Raw genomic sequence first — 27,500 nt, 5'->3', positions numbered from 1 at the left:
GCGGCGCCGAGGGGCCGGCCTCCATCGCAGAGCTGGGCCTGGAGCAGAGGGGGGTCCACTTCCCCCTGGTCCAGCACCACTGCCTGCTCGCCTCCCTGCTACACGCTGCCATGACCTTCAGCCTCAAGGTCAAACCGCTCAGCCTGTTTGACAGCAAGGTGAGGAAACACACAAAAACTCTCTCTCTCCTCTCTCTCTCTCTCTCTCTCTCTCTCTCTCTCTCTCTCTCTCTCTCTCTCTCTCTCTCTCTCTCTCTCTCTCTCTCTCTCTCGCACAAGTCACCCGAAAAAAACAATACATAGAAGTCAGGGTTGTGTGTGTGTGTGTTGTTCCAGGGTAAGAACGCTTTCTTCAGAGATCTGACAACCATCCAGCTGATGCCCAGTGGAGACATGGGACCCAGGCCTGATCTCACTACGACAGGAGGTGACTGACACACACACACACACACACACACACACACACACACACACACACACACACACACACACACACACACACTGACCCCCACAAGCCTCTCACCAGTTTCAGTCTGGTTGCTGTTCACTTCCTTCTGGCCCAGTTCCTCCTGAGGGTTCTGACCGGTTGGGTTCAGGCCATCGACGACCCCTCGCGCTCGGCCTCTGGTTCCGGGTCTCCACCTTTACCCTCCACCGGCCCCGGGGCCGACTGGTGGCCCTCACTGTGTCTGGAGCTGGGCTCTCTGCTCCAGGTCAACCCAGACATCCTGCGACGCCACCTGGTCTGTGAGCTCTACAACCAGGGCCTGGACCTGCGAGGGGAAGAGGTGAGGGCAGAGAGGCCGGTTTAGATCCTGGTTTAGAGGCACTTTGCACATCTCCGTTGTGTCTCTTAAAGTCTGCGGCGTGTTGCTGCGCTCTGATTGGCCGTCCTGTCTCCCAGATGATGTTGCAGGTGGAGGACAAGGACGTTCTGGGCTCTCAGCTGCTGGTGCTGACGGGCCAGAGGCTGAGCTACTCACTGCTGCACAGCCAGACGCAGACGCAGGCCGCCATGGAGCTGCTGGCCCGTCTTCCTCCCCACACTCTGCACCTGGCTCAAGGCCATGGTGAGGCTGCCGCACATTCTAACAAAATGTTTCCGGAAATGACCCGAAAATTTCCCCGAAAGTTTCAGGAACTACCAAAGCTTAGAGAACATTTTTAAGTAATTTTTGGGAAATTTTCAGGGAGATTCTCAGTGTTTAACATGTTTAACACACACAGTACTGCTTTAACTGTTACCGTGTTGATGAATGCGTGTTGTCGCTGCGCCGCAGGACCCCGGAGAGCTGCGGTGCCCCTCCGTGTCGCTGCTCCAGAGCAGCAGGCTGGTCAGCCGCCTGATCGAGATCCTGCCAGAGAACCACGCCCAGTACAGCCTCGCCCTACACCTGCTGGAAGCTGTGGAGGCCCTCACCACCGAGGACTGACCGGGGGGCCGGGCTCAGGAAGGTGACAGGAGGAGGGACAGAGACGGTTGGAGAGGGGAGGCATTGTGTCTCTGAAAGGCTGCCTTGATTGTCTAAACCCTGACTTTTGCTTTTCTTTGGACTTCCCGTCCCCCTGCTCCTTCGGATCCTGGAGAGTCGTCCCTCTACACTTTCCTGATGTCTTCAGCTACGCTTACATGCACAACAACTGGAGCGGAACACTCAACTCAACTGTCCTGGATTAAACGGGATTAGAAATGATGATGATGATGATGATGATGATGATGATGATGATGATGATGATCATGATGACGAAAGGATGTTTGGGTCTGGTGTGTGCATGTAAACGTAGCAGAGACAGGGAGGCCACCTGGACCACCACATGAGGGTCCAACAAGACCTGCAGACCTGGAAGAGAACCACAAACATCTACACTATGACCCAGCTCACTATTTTGGATTTCACTTTAACCCCTCAAAATGATTGCATTGAGAAGAATTCTGCAGTGTATTTAAATGTTTTCAAATTAATCATTGTGTGTTTTTGTCATGTAAAATCATTAACACTAGTTGCTTGTTTGAAGAGAGTCAGACATTTATTATGGATTCTCTGTCCTCAATCTGTGCCATAACCCCCCCCCCCCCCCCCCCCCCAGGACCCCCATGATGTATAATAAAAACATGAATTGCTATTTTTATTTATAAATGCAGGTGGCGCTGCTCTGTGGTCCCATGTCCGTCGGCCCCTCTGGACTTGTTTGATGCTGAATAAAGAGCTTTGATGCTGCACACGTGTGTCTACGTTTCATATGTTTGAAGTTGACCGAAATTTCGAATTAACGCACATTTTGAGACGTTCATCTCAGTTACAAGATACTATACATCCAAAATGAAGCCCACAAGCTAGAAAAGAAGCGAGCGTCTTTAAGGAGCCATCATTCTCCTGATTCACCGGCCTAAAAAGTTGGTTTCAGACAACAACTCTGCCGGTGTTCTGGTTTAAATCAGGGCAGAATATCCTGAGATCCCCCCAAAAAGCACTGACAACCCTGCTTCCATTTCAAACATCCTGTCTTTGTGAAGCGGGGGTTCTGCAGTGAGGAGACTCACTCACTCAGCCTCATGAGTTGTATTTTTTATGCATTTTATTTTTGTTTTTATGCCAGTCATCATTTTGTTCGTCATATTCATCACCCCACACTTTGAATGCCGGTCCGTGGCCCAAAAAAGGTTGGGGACCCCTGGTCTGGAGGACGTTTCACTCTCGATTTCATTCATCCAGCCTGAAATGTGACACGTTCCTGTGAGCGCAGACAAACCCAAACCAAAGACACATTGCGCAATCTGAGAAGTCAGATTTGTGTTCTGAAGAACAATGAGGAGAAACCAGAGTCGCCGGGGGAAAACCCCACGCCAACACAGAGTCGCATGAGCACTCCACAGACACATGACTGTGCTTTCTTCTTGAGTCTCTGTCTGATGTGCTCCCAGCTCAGATCCCCCAGCCTGGTCTGTCAGCGTCCCCCATACCCGGATGACGGTGGTCTGCAATATTCCAGTTTTTGTGAATCCCATCTCCAGCACTGCTGTTGCACATTAAGAAGCTCATGACTCTACGAACATGATACCAAACCATGTTAGGACCTCTGTTCATGTTTTGGCTTAAGTCCCTCAGCATGCTGTCTGGGCACAGAGCTAATGCAATATTGATCTTCTTGGTGGTCTCTGTTACGACCACCTGAAACAGTTGTTCTACGCGGTCATCTTGAGGATGCCATGAGAGATACGACTGTCTCATGTAACTGAGGACGTTGTCCCTCCTCACAGCGAAGGTGATGCTGCCCACCGGGTGTCCCTCAGTGAACATCCTGCACAGTGACGACACAGTCAGCAGAACCACGTATCGAAGAAATTCGTAATACATCCGTGACATTGTGTTTGGGTCGGGGGGAGCGAACGTGGCGGCCCACAGGTACTCGAAGCAGAAGTAATTAAAATACTCTGCTGTTACGTTCAGCGTTCGATCGTAAGGCCGCAGCGACAGATACATTTTGGTCCGGTCCTTGGCTCGTGCTGCATTCATGTTGCTTCCCACGCTGCCAGCCTGATTTACTAAAATACAACATTTGGCCGACCCCAACGTGACGTCACCGTACTGATGATGACGATGATGAGTAATGGCAACGCTTTATGGAGTAAGAATGATATCAAAGCCACACACAGATACCATGACATCATTCATGACACAGTCGTTCCTCCAGTCGCCCCAAACTTGCCAGAGCTCCTGTGATTCTGTGTGTGTACCAAAAGAGTCAAGTGTCTGAAGGATGATCTCTGATGACATCATTACGTGTTTGGTCTGCCTCCCCTGCCCCCGGGGGAGGATGTTAGAGTGAGTGAGAGAGAGGGTCGGCTTGGAAACGTAGAAACACTTTTAAGGGACGATGTCATTAGACGTCAGCCATGATATCACAGGTGACACATTGACATCGTGCTTGCAAAGCTGGGAGCTCCTGTGTGGTACAGCTGTGGGTACAGCTGTGGTGACGGGCTGCAACATCAGGGGCCAGATGTTACTGGAGGGTGGTGTCTTGGTGTCATTTGTTTGTGTGGAGTTGCGATCAGCACCTACAGTCCCACGGTCGCCCCTGACGACCGCCACTGTGATGAGGAAAAAGTCAGATGGGCACTTTGCTCTACTGCCTGTTTGTGTTTATGTGATGAAGACTAAACTCCCTGAGACCACAATAAAGTGTCACTTGATCAAACTGTGGTCCTTCATCCTCTCACACTGAAGTCAAATGCAGTACGACTTCACATCAAACCAGCATCTTGAGCCAAATTTGGCATCTTCCTCTGAGCCACTCTCTCCTCTGAACATTCCCTGGATTGATGGCAAAGTGATGTAAGAGAAGAACATCACTTTAAATGGAAATGATGCTGTTGACCTGCACAGGAGGTTCTTCTGAGAGTTCTTCTGTAGAAAACACAAGGACACACACACACACACACACACACACACACACACACACACACACACACACACACACACACACACACACACACACACACACACACACAGGCTTCATGTCGGGGAGGCAGTGGCTCAGTGGGTAGAGCTTCCGCTTGGGAAGCGGAGGGTCGCAGGTTCGAGCCCCTGCCGAGGTGCCCCTGAGCAAGGCACCAAACCCTCAATTGCTCCCCCCTCTGCGAAGGGTGGTAATGTAATGTAAGTCGCTTTGGATAAAAGTGTCTGCCAAATGATCGTAATGTAATGTAATGTAATGTCATCAGAGAACACAAACCCTTACTGGTTGAACAGGTTTACCTGAACAAAAGCGAGTCGTCCATTAGACACTGAGCGACGTCTGAACCGAGTGTGTTTGTCTCTGCTCCACTTTCATCCAGTTCTCCATCAGAAAGACGTCTGAGTGAGTGTGTTTCTGTTTTCCAGCCTCTTCTGAGATCCATTTTGACATTATTGTATATCAACAAATAGAACACCAGCGTAAATGCAGGCATGTTTATGTAAATGGCCATAGGTGCAGTTTGATGCAGTCTGATCTGATTGATTCAACCTGAAACTGAAATGGGCAGAAACCTTCTACAAGCAGAAACTTCAGCATCATGCTAACAGATTTGAAATCTCAGCCCCAGAAAGGAATGTGCTTAGTTCTGTTGTGTAGCCAAACCTTTGATTTTGGAAAATAAATTCATCTATAGCTTTGTGCTGTGTTGGCCTACAGACGGCTGAACTGGGATGACACCTGTTACATAAAGGCAGACAGGAAAACCTGTTTTTCCTGTCTCAGTCAGAGTCACAGCTACGTGGCTGAAATACATGTGAACATCACGTTCATTGGCGTCAACAGCCACCTGCTGTATGTAAACATCAGTGCAGCCGCTCTCATGGCTCCTCTGCTTTACTTTTGAAGGTTCATCATGGATAACGAACCAGCGCTGATAACAAAAATCAGAGAGGCAATGGAGAGCAGCGGTCCAGCTGCAGCAGCTGCAACCATCCAAGCCTATCTGGACGACCAGAGAAGCATTCACTTAAACATCGCAGTGACAGGAGAGGCCGGCTCTGGTAAATCCACCTTTGTTAACGCCTTCAGAGGAGTCGACAACAGGGATCGAGAGCGAGCCGCCCGCACCGGCTGTAGAGAAACCACCATGGATATTCAATCATACGCACATCCACACCTCGACAACGTTCACCTGTGGGACCTCCCTGGAATCGGCACCACTAAGTTCCCAGCTAGCCAATATCTGGAGTACGTTCAATTCAGCAGGTTTGACTTCTTCATCATCGTCTCAAGCGATCGTTTCAGAGAGAACGATGTGAAGCTGGCTCAGGCCATTCAGGGGATGGGAAAGAAGTTCTACTTCATCCGCTCAAAGATCGATCACAACCTGGAGGATGAGGAGAGAAGTCAGTGGGATTTCAACGCAGAGAGGACTCTGGCTGTTATCAGAGAAGACTGCATCCAGGGTAACACACACACCACACTGACCTTTGACCCTTAACCCTCTGTATGTTGTCATGGATCTGTAGATTGCCAAAGACCTAGTTTGGATGTAATCTCCTTCACTGTTTCAGTTTGAGGACTTAATGAACTTCTTTGTGTCCAGGTCTTCTCAGAGAAGGTGCGCAGTCTCCAAAGGTCTTCCTGATCTCCAACTTTCATCTCCTCCGGTATGACTTCAGTCTCTTACAGGAGACCATGGCTCAAGAACTTCCCACACATAAGCGCAATGTTCTGCTGATAGCCATGCCCAGCATCAGCCTGCAGATCATCAACAATAAGAAGGAGGGTTTTGCATCCGAAGTCAAGTACTTGGCCGGTTTGTTTGCGTTAATGCGATCCTTACCTGTTTCCGGGAACGTTGCTTACGTCGATATATTTATGGTCAAAACCGTCAAACAGTACCAAACTGCTTTTGGTCTGGATATGGAATCATTGAGAAATCTTGCTGGTACTTCTCGTGTGCAGTACGATGATCTTAAAGCAGCCACAACTTCACCACTGGCTGCTACAGAAATAACACAACACCTCATTATGAGGACTGTGTCTGACCACACCGCTCTACTTATGGGGGAGCAGGTGTCTGCAGCGATTCCACTGTTTGGATTGCCAGTGGCACTGACCTCTACCTTCCTCCTGAGGTACAGCGCTCTGAATATTTGCCTCAACATGCTCGCCGACGACGCACAGGCCGTCTTCACAAGGCTCTGGGTTTGAACTCCCCAATGTAAGAACAGAGCCAGACCTGGCAGCATGGACCACATTCTGACCGCACACTAACACAACTGTGAGAGACGAAAGAGGGAAACTAAGAACAGGAACCGATCATCTTAATCAGCAGAGGGATTCTGAAGAGATCCCAGTTTTCTAATCAAACATGATAATCAGAAACTTTGTAAATCATCTTGATGACTTTAGCTTTTTGATCCAAACATGTTATCCTTATATTAACGTACACATAATATATAAACATACTATAAATGTAGTGGGGGAACTGGGGAGTCAGATTTGGAATTTAGCTGATTGTAAAAAACACACACACGCACGCACGCACGCACGCACGCACGCACGCACGCACGCACGCACGCACGCACGCACGCACGCACGCACGCACGCACGCACGCACGCACGCACGCACGCACAGGGTCAACAGGCAAGGGCGGGGCACTCTCACATTCACACCTACGGCCAATTTAGAATCACCTCCTTTACCTGCATGTCCTCGGGCCCTGGTCTCGTACCAACAACCTTCTTCCTGTGTGCTCACCGCTGCACCAACACCGCCAGGCTTTTGTTTTAATGCTGTATTATTGTTTATATGTGTTCTTGATGTCATGTTTTGGTGAGTTAATAAATCTAAAGGTTGAACATGGGTTTATTGCTTTGTTGTGGTTATTGTAATATTGTTACTTTGACCTTCTCTGTGCTCTCCGCTTCAGTCGGCTTATTCAAAAAAGGACTATTCAGCAAGCACAGGATTCAAACTCACAACACCCAGCTCATTGTACGAGTGCTCATCCTATTTTTGTTCCATCCTGGTCCTGAAGGATAGTGAAGTCAAACCTTCTGTCCATGGAACAGCAGCTCAACTCAGAGTGAAACCCTGCAGGCTCACATGAAGAGGCCCAGCTCCCCTCGCTCTGCTACATGTGGACCTGCATGTTCACAGTGTTCGTCACCCTGGAGGCCAGAGGAAGAGGACACTGGCTTATTCTGACCCGGCTTTGATCTGGATCCAAATGAAGGAAGTGACGGAGCTCAGAGAGGCAGGAAGTGACGGAGCTCAGAGAGGCAGGAAGTACCGGAGCTCACTGAGGCAGGGAGTCAGGAACACATCACTCCAGACATCAATGAGGTCATTATGTTTCAGCTCCATGACAGCCAAACATCAGACTGGAGCTGAAGCAAACATGGAGCTTCCTTCCTCCTCAGCTAATATCTATGGCCCAATCAGATGTGTTAACGACTAAGCCCCGCCCACTCACATTCACAGAAGGCTTTATACAGTAGTTCACCCTAATTATCAGTACTTATCAAGAACAAACTGATCAGCATTATAGAGGGAAAATGTTTATTGTGACCCCACAAAGAGACAAAAACAAAAAGATAGAGATGAAGAAGTTCCATTCCTAAACCGTCTCAAAGGATTCATCACACAGGATCTTTATTCATACTCAGTTTTAATATAACATTTTATTGTAATGCTGTGTGTACATACAAAATATAGCAAACTAAATAAGGCAAATAAATAGAGGTACAATTTACAGGACAATGGAACATTCCTCCATGTTTTCATCTTTTTTCATCTCATCTCGAACATCAAGAACGGCGTAGAAAAGGCTTCAACCAGCTGTACATCAATCTGTGGAGGAAACTTGATTCAAACCATAAAAATACTGACCGCCTCCAAAACTGGCTGCAACGTTTGTCAGGCAGTACAAACCGTAATGTGTGTGTGTGTGGGGCTGCAGGTGCCGTCACACACGTCTGCAGGCATGCAGGGCGACGCCACGTGCATGATGGGACAGAAACGCCTCGCCTGGATCCACATGACAGGAAGTGAGGCATTCAAACTCTGCGCACGCACGTAAGAGTGCCACCTCGACTGACCTTTAACCTTTCCATCCACCTCTTTGTGTCTTATGTCCTGACTTTAACGTGTTTCCCGGCCGGAGCGTGAGCCTGAGCTCATCCGCACGTTCTTTGCGTTTTCTTCATGTCGTGGCTTTGGCGCCGCTCTGTGCTGTAAATGGAAATGTCCCATAATAAAAGTGCATTGAACAAGCTACTACTTTCATTCCTCTGATTCCATCTTCACACCTCCATCAGCCAGTCAATGGCCAAATGAACGCATCAAACATGGAACAACACAAACATGGAATAATACTGACAATGTTGCAATAACCCCTGGGTAAATAGTCTGTAGTAAAATAAGGGTTAAAGCTCTGGATTAAGAGTTTAAAGGGTTTGAGTAACTTGAAAGGAGCAGAGGAGGTTAGAAAATAGAATAGATTCAATATACAACAACGCCTTCTTCTTCTTCATCATCATCATCATCATCATCCTCATCCTCCCTTCGCTGAGGACTGAGGTGATCTCTTTAAAGTGTCGTCATGTGTTTGGCGTGCCTACATGTTGGGACGAGAGTTTAACCTCGTGTCTTAATCTCTTTCTGGGAAACATTTCTAGGAGGAAATCTGTGAAATAACGGATTTTGGATAAATTAAAGCTTTGGGGTAAAGAATGTGAGGACTTTCTCTTGTTAAACTTCACATATGTACATTTCACACACGGACACTTTGAGTTGTGTCGATCTGGAGTCCAGTACCACATCACATCACGAGCTAAAGCCTTTACATCCTGACATCACCACACGATGGCGCCGTTTAGCCTCTTCCCATGTTATTTCACCACGATACAGACCTTCACTACTAAACAGAACAGTGATTGTGTGAAAGAAGAATCAGAGGCACTTAAAGGTGAAAGGACATAAAGGAAAGGAAAGGTGAGAAGGATGAAGGAGTCTGCAGATCTTCATCAGTGTGACGCTCAACACCAAGTGCTGCTACCAAGTCAAGTGCTGCTAAATGTGGAGGAGGTGAAGGAGAGCGTGTCCTTCATGTTGGTAAGGAAACAATAGTTTGTAGTTTCACCTTCACTGTTGTACGACCACAACAGATCTAAACGTGAGAAGGTGGCTTCCCTCTTCTTCTTCTGGACCACTGACAAACTAACAATGTAGATCACAGCAGACTGCTTCTGCATGAACATGACAGAGCTCATACGTGTTCTGCACCGCTGAGGTCTTCACACAGGGACCCACATCGCTATGGAAGGACAGACCATCACAGAGAGGCCACTGCTGAAGATCACGCATGGCCACCAGTGACTGTGAACCGTCACAACAAGGAGGAAACAGGAAATCAGGATCCTAGCTGCACCTGATCCTGCCGCAGGTTTTCAGGTTTCAGGTTTTCCTTCTATTAATGAGAAAGTAGAAAAAGCTCTCAAACGCTTTGAGCTCGCACCAGCGAATAATACAAGAAGTGACTCTTGGACCAGAACCTGTGGAGTCGGGATACCTGAGCGGGTCAGAGGCCAAATAACATGGCCACGCCTCCATCCTACTGTGTCCAAATAACATGGCCACGCCTCCATCCTACTGTGTCCAAATAACATGGCCACGCCTCCCCAATAACATGGCCACCCCTCCATCCTACTTTGGCCCAATGACATGGCCACGCCTCCATCCTACTGTGGCCCAATAACATGGCCACGCCCCCATCCTACTGTGACCCAATAACATGGCCACGCCCCCATCCTACTGTGGCCCAATAACATGGCCACGCCTCCATCCTACTGTGGCCCAATAACATGGCCACGCCTCCATCCTACTGTGGCCCAATAACATGGCCATGACTCCGTCTGAATCATCTTACCAACTTTGATTCATGTTTTATATTTGAATCCGAACATACTTTAAACCGGACAGAACTCTGTCAGACCAAATCGGGTCCTGTAGTGTTGGGATTGCGATGTGGAGCTCTGGAGGGGGGCGGAGCTCCGGAGGAGGGGGCGGAGTCAGTGCCTCTGTGACGTAGCAAAACGTTTTAGCACCATTAGAACAGAACCTAAATCACACACGGAGATCAGAGACCAGATGCATTAGAGGACCAAAGCGTCCACACGTCGTCTCACAGTCCACAGAACTTCATAGGGGACATTAGGTAACAATGATTGTTGTGTTTTACTTCAATGTAAGATGAGGGGGATTCTGCTCCTCTGTCGGCTTTCAGAACTATAGAGTGCGATGTATGTGAGGAAAGGTTCAGTGTAAACAAGACGCACAGGTGTGAAAGGACACAAAGCAACATAAAGAGCAAGTCAGATAGAAACCCACCGCAACAGCAAACTGCTCTGTGAAACTGCAACATCAACACCGAACGCATCGTGTACAAAACCCAAGGATACCATGAAAACATAAAAAACTACATCTTTGCAATTAGCTTGTCTGCTAAATATAAATATATATAAATGGCTAATCGCAGCAGGTTCTGTATGAATACATTTACACGTTTCCTCTGGCTGAAGCGTGTGACGCACAGTCACGTCCACGCTGGAGTTTCCTTGAGAAGAGCTTGGAAGTGGCAGTCTGGGATGTCGCTCCATCCTGGGAATGCTGCCGCCTTTGTGGGCTCAGCGTCCTTCTTTGCTGAGAGAGAACTTCATGAATCTTCAGCTCTGACACTGGAGACCGGAGCAGGGCCTCAGGAGGACCTCTGGACAGAACCTCTGGATAGAACCTCTGGACAGAACCCACAGTGAGGAATTACTGGAATCTCTTTCCATATTGGACACACTGGGAGAGATGTGGATGGTGGCAGTTTGGTTTGGTTTCTGCCTTCCTTCTTCTGCCAGGCTCTCCATCCTGTCCTGGAGTCCCTTTACCCGTCCTTTGTCCCGGTGGAGTGTCTATGTACAGTGTGACAGGTCCATCTCCACGTCCTTCATGTTTGGGAGCCAGATAGCAGAGAGACGTGGCTGCTGGAGCACCAAGCACGTAACTGTGTGTGAAAGAAGGAGTAGTGAGGAAGAGGAAGAAGCTTGAGCACAGTGTTAAAGAGGATGTGATCAAAAGCATCAAGGTCATGTGTCACAGTGGTCCGTCCGTCTGTCCGTCCGTCTGTCCGTCTGTCCTTCATCCAGCTCAGGAGATCAGAGTTTGATTTAATGTCCAAGGAAAACGGGTTGGAAATCACTTTACAAGAGCGAACAGAGGAGAGCGTCGATCCTTCAAAAGGCCTCGCTGTCAATACGTCAGTCCAGCCGGGAGTTACTTCCTGTTCCATGTCACTGACCGTCTGGCCGCCGCTCCGGCTCCTCCTGCGCTGAAGGTGTTAAGAAAGATACACCCCCAAAGAATTCAGGTGTCTGTGTCCTGTGTCCCGTGCTAGTAGTTGACCTTGGTGGCGGCTCGCTCGCGGCCGCCGCCCTCCACCAGCTGGTTGACCGAGCGCTTGCGGCCACGCTTGAACTTGTTCAGGTCCTTGTCGAAGACCTCGCCGGAGCGTAACGCCGACACCAGGTCGTCAAACTCCCCGCTGACCTCGTCGGAGCCGCCGCTCTTCTTGGCTCTGCGTTCGCGCTCACGCTGCTCCTTCAGCTGAAACAAAGAAGAAGAGATGGACCATTCATCACAACATCTGACTTTAGAGTGAAGCAGACAAGAGCACAGATCTGAGCTCATATTAGACAAACACAGATAAGGCCGTGTATGTAAACGTGTCTCACCATGGTCTCCATCCGTGCCCTTCTCTCCTCCTCGTCCTTACGCCTCTGCATGTTCTCCAGGTCTTGCCGCGCTTCGCTGAACGACTGCAAGAACGTGTCGAAGATCCCAAAGAACTCATCGGGCTGCATCCTCCCCTCCTCCTCCCCAAAGTGCTTCAGAGATTTGGCAAACTGGACAAAGAGGAAGAGGAAGAGATTCATGTGGTTCATGTTTCTGACCAAAGCTTTATTTGCTGTAATGAGCCTGAGGCTGCTCAGATCTGTTGGCGTCGGCTTTATTCTCAAACTCCTCCGCCATATGTCCACTCGTCTCTGTCCAAGCTGTGCGGCGCTCTGTGCCAGCATCTGTGCCACATACTGTAAACACAAAGAGATGCATCCTGGGAGGAGGAGCTCAGCAGGCCGGATCAGGTCCAGGACAGGACAGGAAGGACTCAGGGAAGCACAGCCTTTGGTTTGTCTCTCTCTTCTCTCTGTCTCTCTCTCTCTCTGTCTCCCTCCCTCCCTCCCTGTCATTATGGCCTGGTTACCATGGCAACCCCCACTATCACCACACACACACACACCCACACACAGTGAGAGGCAAATTATATCTCTGTCTTCTTGATGGTTTCTTATTGTCTGTTTGTGTTTGTTTACTGTGGAAGCTAAATGACAATGAGCCACTTTAGTTTGTGTGTCTGTAACTCTGCAGTGTGTAACTTTAACTGTAACCCATAGGAACACAGGAAGTGAATGAAGCGTATCAGCGCCTCCTACTGATGGAATCTGGTTTGGGGTGAAACCTCCAAAAAATACCAAGGTTCTCCACAAGGGGGACCCCTCCCTCAACTGTCAATCACGTGTCCCATTCTGAGGTGTGTGGGGGCGGGGCTGCAGGTATTCATTCTTAAATAGAACCCATGACTTGAAGTGGCTCAATGATGCAGCAGCATTCAAGGGGATCTCAAAGGGTTAAAGGTTCTGTAAAGGGTTAAAACATGCAGAAACACATTCACAGCCACAGAACATCTGATTTCTATCTGTGTGACCCAAATAGCAGCGAAAGACATGGAGTGTGACCAGAGGGAGGCCGACTGACGACACACACACGTACGTACACACACACACACACACACACACACACACACACACACACACACACACACACATAGGTGCAGAGGTCTGGTGTATTAGCCTTCTCTGTGCCTCGTTCTCCACTGCTGCTCAGACTCCTTTACTTCCTTTAATCTCATTCTAATGCTCTTCCAAGCGAACATGTGGCAGTGGAACATGGCGGCGCTCTCCCTGCACGGCTCCGTTTCACCGCGCTCTTTTGTTCTTGGACGAGGGCTGCATGTTGAGTGTGTGTGTGGGTGTGTGTACGGGTGTGGAGCACACAGCCAACCTGTCTCTCTCTCAGGTAGAAGAGGGAAAATCCCTTCCCTCCTCTGCCAAAGCTCCGTCCCAGCGACCCACACGACCCCGGACAGCTCTAATCCTTTGTAATGTATGTAGTGGTGTCTGGTGTGCTTCTGTGTGTGTTTCCCTTACACACACACACACTCACGCCGGTTGCTATGGAGCTTTATGAGCCTCAGTGGGTGAACATCAAGACACTCCCACACTTCCATATTTGTATTCCAGTGGAAACCTAACAGAGCGTCAAAGAAAAGTGACAGGCGGAGAGTAAACGCCTCAGTCTCCCCACTTCCCACACACACACACACACACTCACAGGGGAGAGTGTGTGTGTGTGTGTGTGGAGTGTGGGCCCATGAACACAGGTTCTCCTTTCTTCAAACTGCACCCTGACCCTCCTGTTCTTTTCCCGTGACGTCCCAACTGGCTCCTTTTCCAAACCAATTTTCCCTGAGCTCCTCCTTGAACAAATACAGCAGGAGAGGAGGAGGAGGAGGAGGAGGAGGAGGAAAGCTCACGACAGACTAACGATTAACAGCTTCTTTCTTTCTTTCTTTCTTTCTGTGACACTGTAGTTCCACAATTTGCGCAAAAACAAACAAACTGGTCCGAAAATACACTTTAGGCAAACGGACACAACGTTCAGTGCCAAACCTGACAACATTCTAATGAATTTCAGGAGAACGACATCCAAACTGGCTCACTGAGGTGTTTCTGGAAGTCGTAGGGTCGTATTCAGAGAAAGAATCCATCACTGAGGGAACTATAAAGTCCCTCTAATAGGCGGAGCCTGTTTGGGTCCATGACTTCCTGTTCCAGGAGCTTTGATCAGGCGTCAGGTGTTACCTTGTCCTTGGCTTCGCTCATCTGGTCCTCCAGTTCAGAGAAGCTGAACCCGGCCACGGTGATGAAGTCACCAATCACAGCCACAAACTTGTCCCCACGCTCCCTGGTCCGGCTCTGCTGGTACTGCAGCTCCTGGAGACGCAAACACACCAAACACACTGAGTGAGAACACGGTGGAGTCATGAGTGTGAGTGTGAGCAGGTCAAGCAGGTGTTGCTCTTCAGTGGTTCAGTTCTGGGCCCTTGGTGAGTCAGCTGACTGAAGGTGTGTGTTACTGTTTACTGCCCTGCTCATGTTATATAATTATGCTGGTGTGCTGGAGTGACAGTTAGTTATCTGTTTGTATGATTCATCACATTAACAACAACAACAACAACAACAACAACTCACTGCTTCTAGAGCCTTCAGGCCACTCCTGATGCTGTGCACCTCCTTCTCCAACTCAGCCAAACTAGAGAGAGGGAGAGGGAGAGAGAGAAAGAGAGAGAGAGAGAGAGAGAGAGAGGGGGGGAGAGAGAGAGAGAGAGAGAGAGAGAGAGAGAGAGAGAGGGAGGGAGGGAGAGAGAATATGTCATATAATTGTACTGTTTCTTGACATTACATCACATTCCTCTTTGTCTAACCCCTTGTAACTTCCTTCACACAGGTTATTGATCTATCTGTGTCTGAGTGTCACTCACTTGACTTTGGCAGCGTCCGGCACACTGCTGAGGTCCTGCTGGATGACCAGCGTGTCTGGATAGTTCTTCTCAAAGATCATGATCAGGTAGTGCAACATGGTGATGCTCCTGTCCAATGAGACGTAAAGACACAAACATCAGGACGCAGCAGGACACAAACAAACTGATGAAGAAGAAGAGCAGGAAGTCCTGACCCACCTGTCTATGCTGGACTTGGTGTCAGCGATCTTGTTGAGGCTGGAGACCTTGAAGCCGTAGGCGTTGCCTCTCTGGCCCTTGTTCATGAAGTTGCCAAAGGCCAGCACGACTTCCAGCACCTGAGTGAGCCGCTTGCTCCGGACCACCTCCCGGGAAGCATTCAGGATGGCTGGGAAGAGAAGGAGGAGGAAGCAGGAGGACCCATCAGAGCTGCTGCCACAAAGGCTCCTGAGAACTTTGACCTGCTCTACCTGCTCTGCCTCGCTCTACCTCGCTCTTCCTGCCCCATTCTTACCGCTCTCCCCCGCTCTATCCCCTTGCTTCTACTGGAGCAAACTTCCCCAGCTCCTCTGATTGATTCCTCTGTATTTCCCATAATAACTGGGCAGCTCATGGGGGAAAACCATGGAGTCCCTCGTCTGTCCATAAAGCAGCGGGGGAGGGAATCTCCCAAACCCAACACCGTGCAGACTCTGTGTCTCTTCCCTCTGGGGGATGAACCCCTCTGGCAGAGCGCAGGTGTTTCCCCTCAGTGTGAGTGTAAAAGGCATTAACAGAGTCAGTGTTGTTATTGTTGGTCTCTTCTGCTGTGGTGCATTATGGGAGTGATTCTTCAGTCTGGACCTCAGTCTCTTCTCAGACCTTCTCCTCAGCTCTCTGGGTGGTCTGAGGACTTCCAGCCTCGTCCATAAACTCACATTCATAATAGACGCAGAGGAGAAGTTAACTGTTGGAGCTCTGGGAACATTTGGACTCCACAACAAAGATCCTGCAGGCTTCCAACAAGCGGATTATGGCTCTGCATTATAAAAAGCTTCTCCTGCTTTTCTTTCCACTGCTGGCAGCCGGTAACGTGTGGAAGAAGATCAACTCTCATTCATCCAGGCAGAGCAGTGATCAGTTTATCATCAGACGCCATCATCAAAGAGCTGAGAGGCGTTGATCCAGCAGAGAAGCGTCTGATGCTGCTCTGGCTCAAAGGCACATTATGGCAGCTCAGTCCTGACACACCCATGTGATCGTACGTGCACGCCCACACACACACACACACACACACACACACACCCGCGGCTTAAGCTGGAAGCCTTTCACTCGCTCTTAAAGGGAGCTGCAGTGTTTACGAGGCTCGTCCCTCTAAGCAGAGAGCAGCTTTCTAAAACTGTAACAAACACACACACACACACACACACACACACACAGTAATCTAGATCTCAGGAGTCCCGTCTGTCCTCACCTTCCACCTTGGGTTTGGTTTCTGCCAGTCGCTCTGCAAACTTCTTCTTGAAGAACAGAGCCTGCAGCCTCTGCTGGTAGTGGTCGATCCTGATGAAGGGAGGAAAGACACAGAGGAGGGGGTTAGCTACTTTCCTCTCTCTCTTCTCAGGTCCTCCTTGTGGGACAGGGGACAAATGAGAGTGTTCCATCTCCCGCAGCTTCACAGAGGGAGGATGCAGCCGGCCTGCTTACCTGCTCATCTCGTACAGGAAGCGGTCGGCCCGTGCCATTCGCTCCAGCTCGTGTTTGTGCTCCTCCAGGAGGTCGATGTCGCATTTCTCTGGGACAAACTTCAGCAACTGCAAAGGAGCAAAGCAGCAGGTGAATCCAGATGTTCACACAGCTGTCAGTGTGACGCTTTGGTGTTAAACTCAGTCACACAGGGTTACATCATAGCAATCAATCAATGATCACAGGCCCTTAGTCAGCAGTAGGGGGTAAAGGTACAGAGGTCTCTGGTTCAAATCCAGATGCCCCCTCTCTGATTTACATTACAGCAATTTCCCTCAGGATAAACAAAGTTTTCTCTTTTCTTCATACCAATATCACACTGAATGACTCAAGGACAAGAAGATAGAGAGAGAGAGAGAGAGAGAGAGAGAGAGAGAGACAGACAGAGAGAGAGCGAGAGAGAGAGAGAGACAGAGACAGAGACAGAGACAGGGAGAGAGAGAGAGACAGAGATGTGATCAGTATGAACTCATATCACATCATATCACGTTGTGTCCTTCAGACTTCCTGTAAGCTGAGCTGTGAAGCTCTTTGATGGACTGATCATCCCACACATCAGGCTCACCTGCTCTAGCATGTCCTTGGCTAACTCTTCCCTCTCGTCCATCTCCATGATCGCCCTCCTGATCTCTTCGTTGCTCATCTTTAACCTGCCAGGAGAACAAGATGACATGTTGTCATGGTAATGTATGGATGAGGACATGTAGTGACCAGTGTGTGTCTGATAGAAAATCTGCTGTCCAGGCTAAGGCAGCTGTTGTCAGAGTGATCGATCCGTGTCGGTGGTGATCAATAGCTCTATTGTTAGGCAGCGGATCAAAGCTCTATGGATCAGCTGTGACCTCATTAGGACCTCATCTCTGCTCAGGGACGCTTGTTATTGACCTGGAGTCGAGTTCAGGGTCCATCATGCTGCTGCAGTGTCAGAGAGAGTCTGTCATTGATCTGTGTGTGTGTGTGTGTGTGTGTGTGTGTGTGTGTGTGTGTGTGGTCATACACATGGTGACCATATTGGACCCATTGTTAGGAAAGTTCTTAAATGATGAGGATTGATTCTGGTTCAGATTTAGTGGAGCGAGGTGGATGTGAGGTGGTGCACAGATGTTTGAGCTTCCTCTTCCTCTTCAGCATAAACACTCTTCCTCTTCCTCCTGACTGCATTGAAACACACTTCCTGTTTGAACATGAGGGTACTTGTGACTGAGACTCTTACTTTGAAAGCAGGATGACGCAGTTCTGCGCCCGTCTGCCGTCGATGACCGACAGCTCTTTGACCTTCCTCGTGCTGACGTAGATGTCGTCCATGGAGCCCGTCTCCTTCTGCGGGACCGCAAACACACAACATGAAGACCAGGAAGGTGCAGATCTTTGGAGTCAGGTTCCGATCAGAGCATTCATATCAAACACAGGAGAGATTCTCAAACAGAAACAAGGAAACATTTAACATCTAAACTCTGAGCAAGTAAACACCGGCATGAATGAAGAAGTGCTGCTTCATCAGGACGGACGGGACAATCTGCACTGTGGATGCGTTCTTACTGCAGCTCTGTATTATACGAGATGCTGACTGCCAAACTGCGCTCAGTAGAACCTGACGTATGTGGACTGGGTCAAGGTAACGTCTGTCCGTCGGGAGTGAAGTGGTTAATAATGAAAATGGAACTGAATGTTTCTTCTTCTTTGTGACTGAACACTGAAACACACGCAGGGCTGGAAGCTCTCACAGGAACAGGAAACAGCTTTCAGACCTGGCGTCAGATATTTCTGTATGCTTCACACACACACACACACACACACACACTCTCACACTCTCTCACACACACACACACACACGCACACACACACACACACTCACACATGTGGCATTAAAGAGCCCATGTGGGTCAGAGCGTCTCGGGGCTGAGCGGCGAGCGCGTTGTGTTGGCGCTACGAGCTGGCTTCCTGTCCTCTCTGAGGTTCCGGAGCGTGACGTAGGTACGAGGCGGCTCGTAAAGGAGGCTTTGAGGTTCCACGCCTGTGTTGACCTCTGGCGGCTGGCGGCAGGCTGAGGTTGGCTCTGGGTTTAGCCGCTCTGCCACAGTCACGCTCGAGTCGCTCCACCAGATCCCCTTCATCTTTTATAAGCGTCATTAAGTGGCGGCCATCAAACTGTGGTCAGGTGTTGGAACTGACGTCTTTTCTATTTGGTTGCCTCTCTTTATAAAGTCTGTGCATCAGGACTTCCTGTCTTTCTTATCCATAGCTGAACCCGTTGTCATCATGAGGGGCAGAAAGTGAGACCTTGGACCTGTGGAGCTGCAGCGACCACTAAGTGTTCCTCTCTGCTGGATCATTTAGGAGCGACCATCTTCAGTAACTTGCTTTAATTATAGTTTCTTTATGCAACAGTGGAGATGTGTGTGTGTGTGTGTGTGTGTGTGTGTGTGTGTGTGTGTGTGTGTGTGTGTGCGTAAAGAGTCTCAGATTGAGGCTTGTAACTCCTCCAAAGTATAAACAATAGAAAGTCACATTGCAGTGAAACCCATTCATCCTTGCTGGCTGCCCGCTGTGATGCAGAGGAGAAGGAGATGATAGAGCAACGGAGTGAGGAACCATGTGGTGCAGAAGCTAGAGGAGCCATGACTCACCTGTTTAAAGGATTGGTTAGTGAGCAGCTCCTGCCCAGGCAGCCGCAGAGCGCAGAGACACCAAGAACAAATTGAAAACACATGCAAAGATTAGCACATCAAGCAGCAACAGGCGGCAGGACAACAGTGGAGATCAGAGCAAAGAACCACAACTACACAACATCAGCAGAGATCTGGAAGCTTCTGCAGGGAACACAAGAGCCGACTGACCAGGTCGTCAGGTCCTCAGGGGCTCAGGGGCTCAGGACCACCTGACGCTCTCATTTAGCTGAGCGACCAGAGAGTTTCTACTGCCAAATGGAACAGAGGGGTCAAAGCCAGGAGCAGAAGAACCCACAGAGGTCTGCAGGTATCTGTGCCAGGAAAAACTGCCTCTGTGTAAATAAACACTCGAGTAGATCAGTGTCAGCAGCCTGACGTGACCCGAGCTCTGCTGAGAAGCTCTGCTGAGGAGCTCTGCTGAGGAGCTCTGCTGAGGAGCTCTGCTGAGGAGCTCTGCTGAGGAGCTCTGCTGAGGAACTACTTATATTTGAAAGATTCAAATTTGATTCCTCCTGATTCAATGGAAATCAGCTCATCTTTTGTTTTCCACCACTTTTCTAAGCCTGTAAAAGTCCATTTCTAAACTGCATGACTCCTGCAGGACTTCTCCAAATGTTTGAATTCCCTGACTGAGCACAGAAGCCCTGGTGGTTTTCAATGATTCCCTTGAGCAACGTCCTGATCCATGAGCCACTGAAGACCGGGTCAGTTCCTCAGCAATGAACATCTGAAAGTCTGAGGACAATGAGGCTTTCAGCAGTGAACAGCTGCTCATGTTCGCCTGGAGCCACATTCACACACACACACACACACACACACACACACACACACACACACGTTCATCAACACACACCAATCCAACAATCCAGGCTCTATTCATAACTTCTATGCAGCGCTAAAGGCCAATTTATACACACACACACTCACACTCTCACACACACACACACACATACACACACTCACACTCACACTCTCACACACACACACACATACACTCACACTCACACACATACACATATACACACGCACACACACACACACACACGTTCATCAACACACACCAATCCAACAATCCAGGCTCTACTCAAAACTTCTTTGCAGTGCTAAAGGCCAATTCATACACACACACACACACACACACACTCACATTCACACACACACACACACACACACATACTCACGCTCACGCTCACGCTCACACACACACACACACTCACACTCACACACACACACACACACAGTAGAATACTGTGAATCCAAACCTGCTGTCTCTGATAGGCTGAAAACATCTTCTCGATGTCTTTGAGGTCGAGGATCTTAAACGCTCTGAGGTCATCGATGTCGCGCCAGATGGTCCCGTTGATCATGTTCTGTGGAGAAGAGGGGAAACGTTGGGTCACATCCCTGAGCCCAGCTGCTGTCACATCTGTGTGAAACGTCACCGGAGCGCTCACCTCTCCCAGTTTGGCCCAGTTGAAGGACTTGAGTGGGTGTGAAGGCTGAGGGATGGACTTGGAGCGCAGCGTGGTCACTGTGCTGAAGGAGGGCGGGGCGGGAGGAGGCGGGGCCCCGAAGATGGGAGGCGCTCCCGGCGGAGGAGGCGGGCCTCCGGGCGGGGGAGGAGGCGGCGGCGGAGGCGGGCAGCTGAACGGGAGCGGAGGAGGAGGCGGAGGGAAGCTGCCCGTCATAGGTGGAGGAGGCGGCGCTACGGGAGCACCGGGCGGCGGCGGAGGAGGCGGGAACGGCAGATTAGTGCCCTGCGAGCGGAAAAAAGAAGGAATAAGAGATGAAGAAACACGGCTGAGCACAGGAGAGAGACACCATGAAGTCAAGATGGGGACGTACAGAGAAGTCATTGATGCGGCAGGACAGGTCCAGGACTTGTTCCCTCGCTGAACGCAGCTCCACTCCCTCACGCTGAAGCTTGTCCTTCATCTTGTTCAAGGTCTTCATCATGTCCTCTTTCTCCTGGGTCTTGGTCTCACACTCCCGCTCCTTCCTCTCCAGTTTAGCCAGCAGCTCTACGTGATCTACAGAGAGACGAGCCACAGACTGAGACCTGACACGTTTACACAAACAAACACTGACCTCCCTCTGACCTCTCTTACCTTTCCTGAACTTCTCCGCCTGCTCTCTCCACTGCTTCACCTCGTTCTCATTGACCAACCTGCCAAAAGACACAAAAACAATCAGCATCAACACAAACACACAGAGAGAAACGCCGTTAGAGAGACACGTTGGATGAACTGCAGTCAAGCTTAGTAAAGCCAGGGAGGTTTGGATCCCAGGTCTGACTCACATGTGTTGCGTGTTTACATACATGTCTAAACTTTGATTACACTACGATTACAACAACAAATCCTTCTCCAAGCCTCATCTGAACACAGTAATTAGATTGAAACCAGCATGAACAGATGAGATAAGAGCCTCTAAGTCCATTTGTGACTCATTATTGTTCAAATCTGACCACAGGAGATATTTAACTCCACTAATCCATTAATATGAGCCCTAATCCTCCTAAAGGTCCCATTACATCATGTGTTAGGTATCATTCTGTCTGTAGAGACTCGGCTCGGTCCTGCCTGAATGTAAACAAGATGATATTTGACTCTTATTAGGGGAAATGATTCACTTAGTTTGCATTTATTAGCGTTAACGCACGTTTGAGCTGGAAGTTCAGTGTTAAACTGGATTAGAGTGGAAGTCTGGATGGATCTGCTGACGTGACAATGAAGGAGGAGTTATGACATCATCAGCGTAGTGAATGTTGTGAGTGTGGGACTGAGAGGGAGAGAGAGATCAGAGAGGGAAACCTGGAGCGTCCGTGGGAGCTCTGGCTGGAGCGGAGAAGAAGAGTAGAGGAGCTTCAGTCACACAGAGGAAGCAACAAATACACCACAGGATAGAAGAACACACACACACACACACGCACACGCACACACACACACACGCTCACACACACACACACACACACACACACACACACACACACACGCACACCAGGAAAGGACAGAACATGTGACATACAGCTGAGGAGGCCAGGACCAACACCTGGATTCTGGTCTCATGTTCTTCTTCTCCTGTTTGTCCTCATGTGGTACACAGTATTGAACTTATTAAACTTTATGTTCTTACTCTCTAGTCTAAGTTGCTCTGGTTTCCTCCCTCAGTTTTCCTAAGTTGAGCTTCTAAGGCACTCTAACAGTGAGGCAGCAGCTGTTGGTGCTGAAGCGTGGGCGTCGGCCCGACACATCAGGGTCCAAAGGCTTCAGACCTCAATGGGACATTTTCAGAAAATCAGGAATAAATTGTCATGTTGCTCTGAGGGCTAATTGGTGAATCAGTTCCCTCTTCTCTTCTCTTCAGGCTTTAAATTGCCTCAAACTTTGTTCCAGCTCGTAAAAACAAAGAGTTCATTGTTGATCACTGCAATAAATTCTTCCACTTCCTTGTGGAAAAGCGTGACTTGTAGTGTAAATGTGTCAGGTGCGAGTCAGAGCCGCTTGTTGTTATAACGACTGTTGGCCCGACGCCTGAACCAGGAGGAAACCTCAGATTATTCACTACTTCTCCAGACCTCATTCATTATGGGAGCGTTTATGGAAACACGACAGCATTCTGGCAGAAACGGAGCAGGAAGACTGTGGACCACTAAGACCACTGAGACGTCTGAGGACCACTGAGACGTCTGTGGACCACTGAGACGTCTGAGGACCACTGAGGCGTCTGTGGACCACTGAGGCGTCTGTGGACCACTGAGACCACTGAGACGTCTGAGGACCACTGAGGCGTCTGTGGACCACTGAGACCTCTGTGGACCACTGAGGCGTCTGTGGACCACTGAGGCCTCTGTGGACCACTGAGACCTCTGTGGACCACTGAGGCGTCTGTGGACCACTGAGACCTCTGTGGACCACTGAGGCCTCTGTGGACCGCTGAGACCACTGAGACGTCTGAGGACCACTGAGACGTCTGTGGACCACTGAGACCTCTGTGGACCACTGAGGCGTCTGTGGACCACTGAGACCACTGAGATGTCCCTCACACATCTCACATGTCCTGTCTCCTCTACATGTCTTTGCTGACTGAATGAGTCTGTTCACACTTCCTAAACTCTCTGAGCTCCAGAGCTGCAGATGAGTTTGATAATTGGGTGAAAGAGCAGGAAGCTGCAGCTGAGTGAACAAGTCGCTCGCTCGCCCTAACGTGATTACAGCCACTTCCTTTTTGATGTTTAGCCTTTTGCCCGTTCTCCGTTGGAGCCTGGCCCCCTCCTACGCCTCGTCTCACACCTTCACTGATGGATCTTTCTTTGTAACACTTCCGTGTTTCCATCCAAACATGCTCTTAAACATGTGATGACCTCATTCCCATGTTCAGTGTGATTGGCTGCTGCCTGTGCTGAAGCTTCAGATCTCCACTCTGATGATCCAGGGTTGGTCCTGTTTACCGCCTCAGAGGAAGCTTTGGGCCCTGGAGTGAGCGAGCCCCTTCCTCTCTGTGTGTGAGGCTCGGCTGTGTAACCCTCATCATCAGTCGCTGCACTCACATGCGAATGATGTTCTTGACGCTGAAGTTGTCCAGGGGGGCGGCGTCGGGGTCTTCGCCCTTCTCATCCTGAAGGACGAGCTGCTGCAGGATTCTGTCCAGGAGCTGCCAATGCTGCAGGCTGCTGCCACCGCGCTTATCTGCACACAGGGACACGCAGAGGACACACACTCAGGCAGGAGACACAAGAGACACGCCACAATAACAACCTGAAATTACATTAGAGTCTAATTCAAACATATAAAAGTAAATAAAGCTGAGTGGGTTTGAGCTCAGCGTCTCTTTGCTGCTTCCTGTCATCAACTCCCTGCATATTTAGATACCAAACATACGTCCATGTTGTTAAACACGACATCATGTGGCCTGGAGTTTGTTGAACTGTAACTTCCAGGATTCAGTGGAAGGAGTTCATGTTTACAGGAAGTTCCACTCTGACATGAAGATCATTCTGAGTCAACAATGAATCATTCCTAACAGATCGAGCATTCAGGTCTGAGTTGTGATTGAGCTCCTCCTCCAGGCCAGTGGGACCTGTGGAGGCTAACAGACAGACAAGACGGACAGACAGGCTGAGGGCAGCAGGAGTGCAGGAGGCTCACAGGGCATCTGGAGGCAGTGCTGCAGGATGGAGATCAGGTGCGGGTAGGCGTCCGAGTGGCTCAGCTTCTTCTTGATCAGATCAAACATGGCACCAGCACTCTTAGTATCTATGTGAGACTGGAGACAGACAGAGACGGTCAGAGGACAGAGATGCTGCTGCTGTTCCTTTAAGGAGGAAGAGGAAGAGGAGGCAGTCAGATCGGTGCCTTCACTCACCATGTCAAATCGTTTGGAGAGTTCGGAGTCGTCCTCGTTCCTCACCATCTCAAAGAAGTCCAGATGTCTGCAGAGGGACGGAGGGAGCATGAGCTCATGTTTGGCACTTTAGAGCTTTCAGAGGCTTCATTGAGACGCTCACCTGTCCAGAGTGGCGTTCTCATGCTCACGCAGCTTATCAATCACCGGCTGGATACCCAACATCAGGAACTCATACCTCAGGTGGAGCCGGAACTCAAGGTTGTCCTGAACATCAAGAGAGAGAGAGAGAGAGAGAGAGAGACAGAGAGAGAGGGGCGGGGGACGAGACAGAGACAGAGAGAGAGACAGAGACAGAGAGAGAGAGAGAGATAGAGAGAGAGAGAGAGACAGGGAGAGAGAAAGAGAGAGAGAGAGAGAGACAGACAGAGAGACAGACAGAGAAAGAGAAAGAGAAAGAGAAAGAGAGAGAGAGAGAGAGAGAGAGAGAGAGAGGTGAAAGAAATGATGGTTGAACTGTGAGGACATGAGAACTTAAAGATGAAACCAATCTGAAATCAAATCAACTCTTTATGTGCAGCTCTGTCTTCTGCTCTGCCCCTCTGTTGAAGCTCTATCTGTGTGTGAGGAGCTCTACCTCTCCAGCTCCGGCGTTGAGCACAGCGTTGATGAAGGACATGATGGCCGTCTTCAGGTTGACCTCGTCCCTGTAGCGTCCGGTGCTGCGGTCCAGCTCGTTCAGCAGCGTCTAGAAAGATGGGACATGAAGATCCAACATGTTCCTCAGTCTGCATCATCACACTGTGACTCAGCTTCAGGTCACAGCTCACAGGTCACACCTCCCGTTCTACCTCCTGACACCTTCCTCTCCCTCACACTGCTCAGAATCTTCATCACACCTCAAAGCCTCTTGGCTCTGACTCACTCAGCTGGTGTGGTGTTAGCTTAGCCTGATCCCTGCTGAGCTGCAGCTTGTTGACTCAGTCCTGCAGTCACTTGACCCCCCAGAGGCCGAGCTGCTCTGACTCTGCATGTGGACTTAACCTTGTCTCCAGACCTCTGAGGCCCTGCAGCGCCAGACTGCAACTTAGCAAAACATCAGAGCCAGCGCCGTGTGACTCAGTAGATCGTTACGCTGCGTCTGTCTACAGGTACGGCAGCAGAAGAACCACAGAAGAAGAACCACACTGACTCATTTTGTGAGCCCATGACTGAAAGGTCCTGCTGTGTGAGGGTCAGGTTTGCTGCAGCTGATCCTGGGACTCACCTGGAAGCGCGTCCTCTCCGCAGCGTACTTCTGGTAGTGGGCCATGGCCTGCAGAACCTTCTTGTGTCCGTCTGGCACCAGACACACGGCCCCCAGGATCTCCAGCACCGCCACCTTGGTCTTGATGTTCTCCGTCCGCAGGCTCTGTGAGATGGTGTTGATGCTCTGCGGGTGGGCCAGGACGTGGGCGCGGCCCTGCGAGTTGTTCATCAGGGCTTTGATGCAGCCGATGATGGAGGTGTGGACGCGGCTCTCTGAGGTCTCGTAGTCCATACTGCGCAGGAAGTTGAGGAGGCAGGTGAGGCCGTCCAGCTCGATGAAGCGAGTGACGAACCTGCAGGAGGAAGAGGAGCCTGGGTCAGACACAAACATGGAGCCAGCAGGTCAAGAGTGTGTGTGTGTGCGTGTGTGTGTGTGTGTGTACAAGAACCTGAAGAACAACATTCACATAATAAAAGGACAATAGAGAATGTAAAGTAAAGAAACGATCACAGCCATGATACTTTCTCAGAGTGGAAGTTTCCAGTCAATGTGAAAGAAAACAGGAAGTTCCCCCAGTGTGCTGATGGGAACGCTCATGAACACGGACGGGCAGAGAGGCGGAGCTGCTGAGAGGGGGCGGAGCCTACAGAGGAAGACTTTCACTTTAACTGAGGTCACAACTTCATACAAACAAGTGAGAGGAGAGGAAAACAAAACCCAACGACGAGAAAGTGAGCGAGATGACGAGATGAAGATGACGATGATGAGTCGCTCCTAATCACACATATTGTGACTCTAAAATGATTAAGCTTCGATCCAAAACACAACATGTCCACACATGACTGACACCCCAGCAGAGAGACGACTGAACATACAGGAACAGGAAGTTGACCCTCAGTTCTTTCTCTTACACAAACAAACGCTGTTACTGTGTGTGTGTGTGTGTGTGTGTGTGTGTGTGTGTGTGTGTGAAGCCATGATGAATGTTTCTACAAAGGAAAGCAGAATCTCCAAAACAAAGAATGATGTCATGATGGGGTTTGCTAGGGTGGCTGTGCTGGCAACAGTGACATCATTCCTGATGTCATTGTGGGTGGAGTCCAGACACGCCTCCCTGCTCTGTGTGCGTGTGTGCGCGTGGGTGTGTGTGTGTGTGTGTGTGTAATGAAGGCACCACTGCATGTGTAAAGTGAAAAAGACATTTATTCTGACGCTCATGAGCTTTCACACTGCTGCTTATTGAAAGTCACACTCAGCCTTCAGAGACGCAGGTAATCCTGTCTTAACACAGAAAAGCTCCTTTAGTGAGTTGAGCTCCTCCATCAGGGTCCGGTTCTGGTTCTCCAGCGCCGCCACA

General features: G+C 49.7%; 3 protein-coding genes across 5 annotated transcripts in view; 2 read left to right on the top strand and 1 right to left on the bottom strand.

Moving 5' to 3' along the window:
- rab3gap2 (RAB3 GTPase activating protein subunit 2 (non-catalytic)) overlaps positions 1–2,064 on the top strand; it is an 11,873-nt gene extending 9,809 nt beyond the window's left edge. Inside the window, 7 exon segments of the mRNA XM_076170560.1 lie at positions 1–158; positions 336–395; positions 397–426; positions 563–787; positions 904–1,038; positions 1,040–1,069; positions 1,280–2,064. The exon segment at positions 1–158 is cut by the window's left edge and continues 58 nt beyond it. Coding sequence (XP_076026675.1) covers positions 1–158; positions 336–395; positions 397–426; positions 563–787; positions 904–1,038; positions 1,040–1,069; positions 1,280–1,432 — 791 coding nt within the window. The 3' untranslated portion in view covers positions 1,433–2,064.
- A 2,711-nt stretch (positions 2,065–4,775) lies between these two features.
- Positions 4,776–7,304, top strand: LOC143016307 (interferon-inducible GTPase 5-like). Its single transcript, XM_076170569.1, has 3 exons — positions 4,776–4,862; positions 5,367–5,926; positions 6,067–7,304. The coding sequence occupies exons 2-3, from the start codon at positions 5,374–5,376 to the stop codon at positions 6,675–6,677; spliced, it is 1,164 nt and encodes a 387-aa protein (XP_076026684.1). The 5' UTR covers positions 4,776–4,862; positions 5,367–5,373; the 3' UTR covers positions 6,678–7,304.
- Positions 7,305–8,024: 720 nt separating this feature from the next.
- The window catches only part of daam2 (dishevelled associated activator of morphogenesis 2), a 65,759-nt gene continuing 46,283 nt past the window's right edge, over positions 8,025–27,500 (bottom strand). For 2 of the 3 annotated variants that reach the window (XM_076170553.1, XM_076170552.1), the window contains exons 6-26: positions 26,162–26,495; positions 25,532–25,642; positions 25,058–25,161; positions 24,916–24,982; positions 24,699–24,816; positions 24,101–24,239; positions 21,660–21,718; positions 21,397–21,581; positions 21,006–21,308; positions 20,814–20,921; positions 19,510–19,539; positions 18,096–18,202; positions 17,448–17,532; positions 16,844–16,950; positions 16,611–16,699; positions 15,377–15,545; positions 15,179–15,286; positions 14,889–14,949; positions 14,499–14,630; positions 12,252–12,422; positions 8,025–12,123 (exon numbers count right to left, since the gene is read on the bottom strand). In XM_076170553.1, the coding sequence (XP_076026668.1) occupies positions 11,911–12,123; positions 12,252–12,422; positions 14,499–14,630; positions 14,889–14,949; positions 15,179–15,286; positions 15,377–15,545; positions 16,611–16,699; positions 16,844–16,950; positions 17,448–17,532; positions 18,096–18,202; positions 19,510–19,539; positions 20,814–20,921; positions 21,006–21,308; positions 21,397–21,581; positions 21,660–21,718; positions 24,101–24,239; positions 24,699–24,816; positions 24,916–24,982; positions 25,058–25,161; positions 25,532–25,642; positions 26,162–26,495 (2,800 nt within the window). In that variant the 3' untranslated portion in view covers positions 8,025–11,910. The remainder of the gene's footprint in view (positions 12,124–12,251; positions 12,423–14,498; positions 14,631–14,888; positions 14,950–15,178; positions 15,287–15,376; positions 15,546–16,610; positions 16,700–16,843; positions 16,951–17,447; positions 17,533–18,095; positions 18,203–19,509; positions 19,540–20,813; positions 20,922–21,005; positions 21,309–21,396; positions 21,582–21,659; positions 21,719–24,100; positions 24,240–24,698; positions 24,817–24,915; positions 24,983–25,057; positions 25,162–25,531; positions 25,643–26,161; positions 26,496–27,500) is intronic. The other variant, XM_076170554.1, reaches the window with a different exon arrangement.

Source organism: Genypterus blacodes, unplaced genomic scaffold (genome assembly GCF_046128005.1).
Source record: "Genypterus blacodes isolate CSIRO-AG114 ecotype Tasmania unplaced genomic scaffold, CSIRO-AGI_Gbla_v1 ptg000224l_1, whole genome shotgun sequence".
Taxonomy (NCBI): domain Eukaryota; kingdom Metazoa; phylum Chordata; class Actinopteri; order Ophidiiformes; family Ophidiidae; genus Genypterus; species Genypterus blacodes.
Note: the sequence above shows the minus strand (reverse complement) of the source record. Positions and strands in the feature narration are given on the sequence as shown.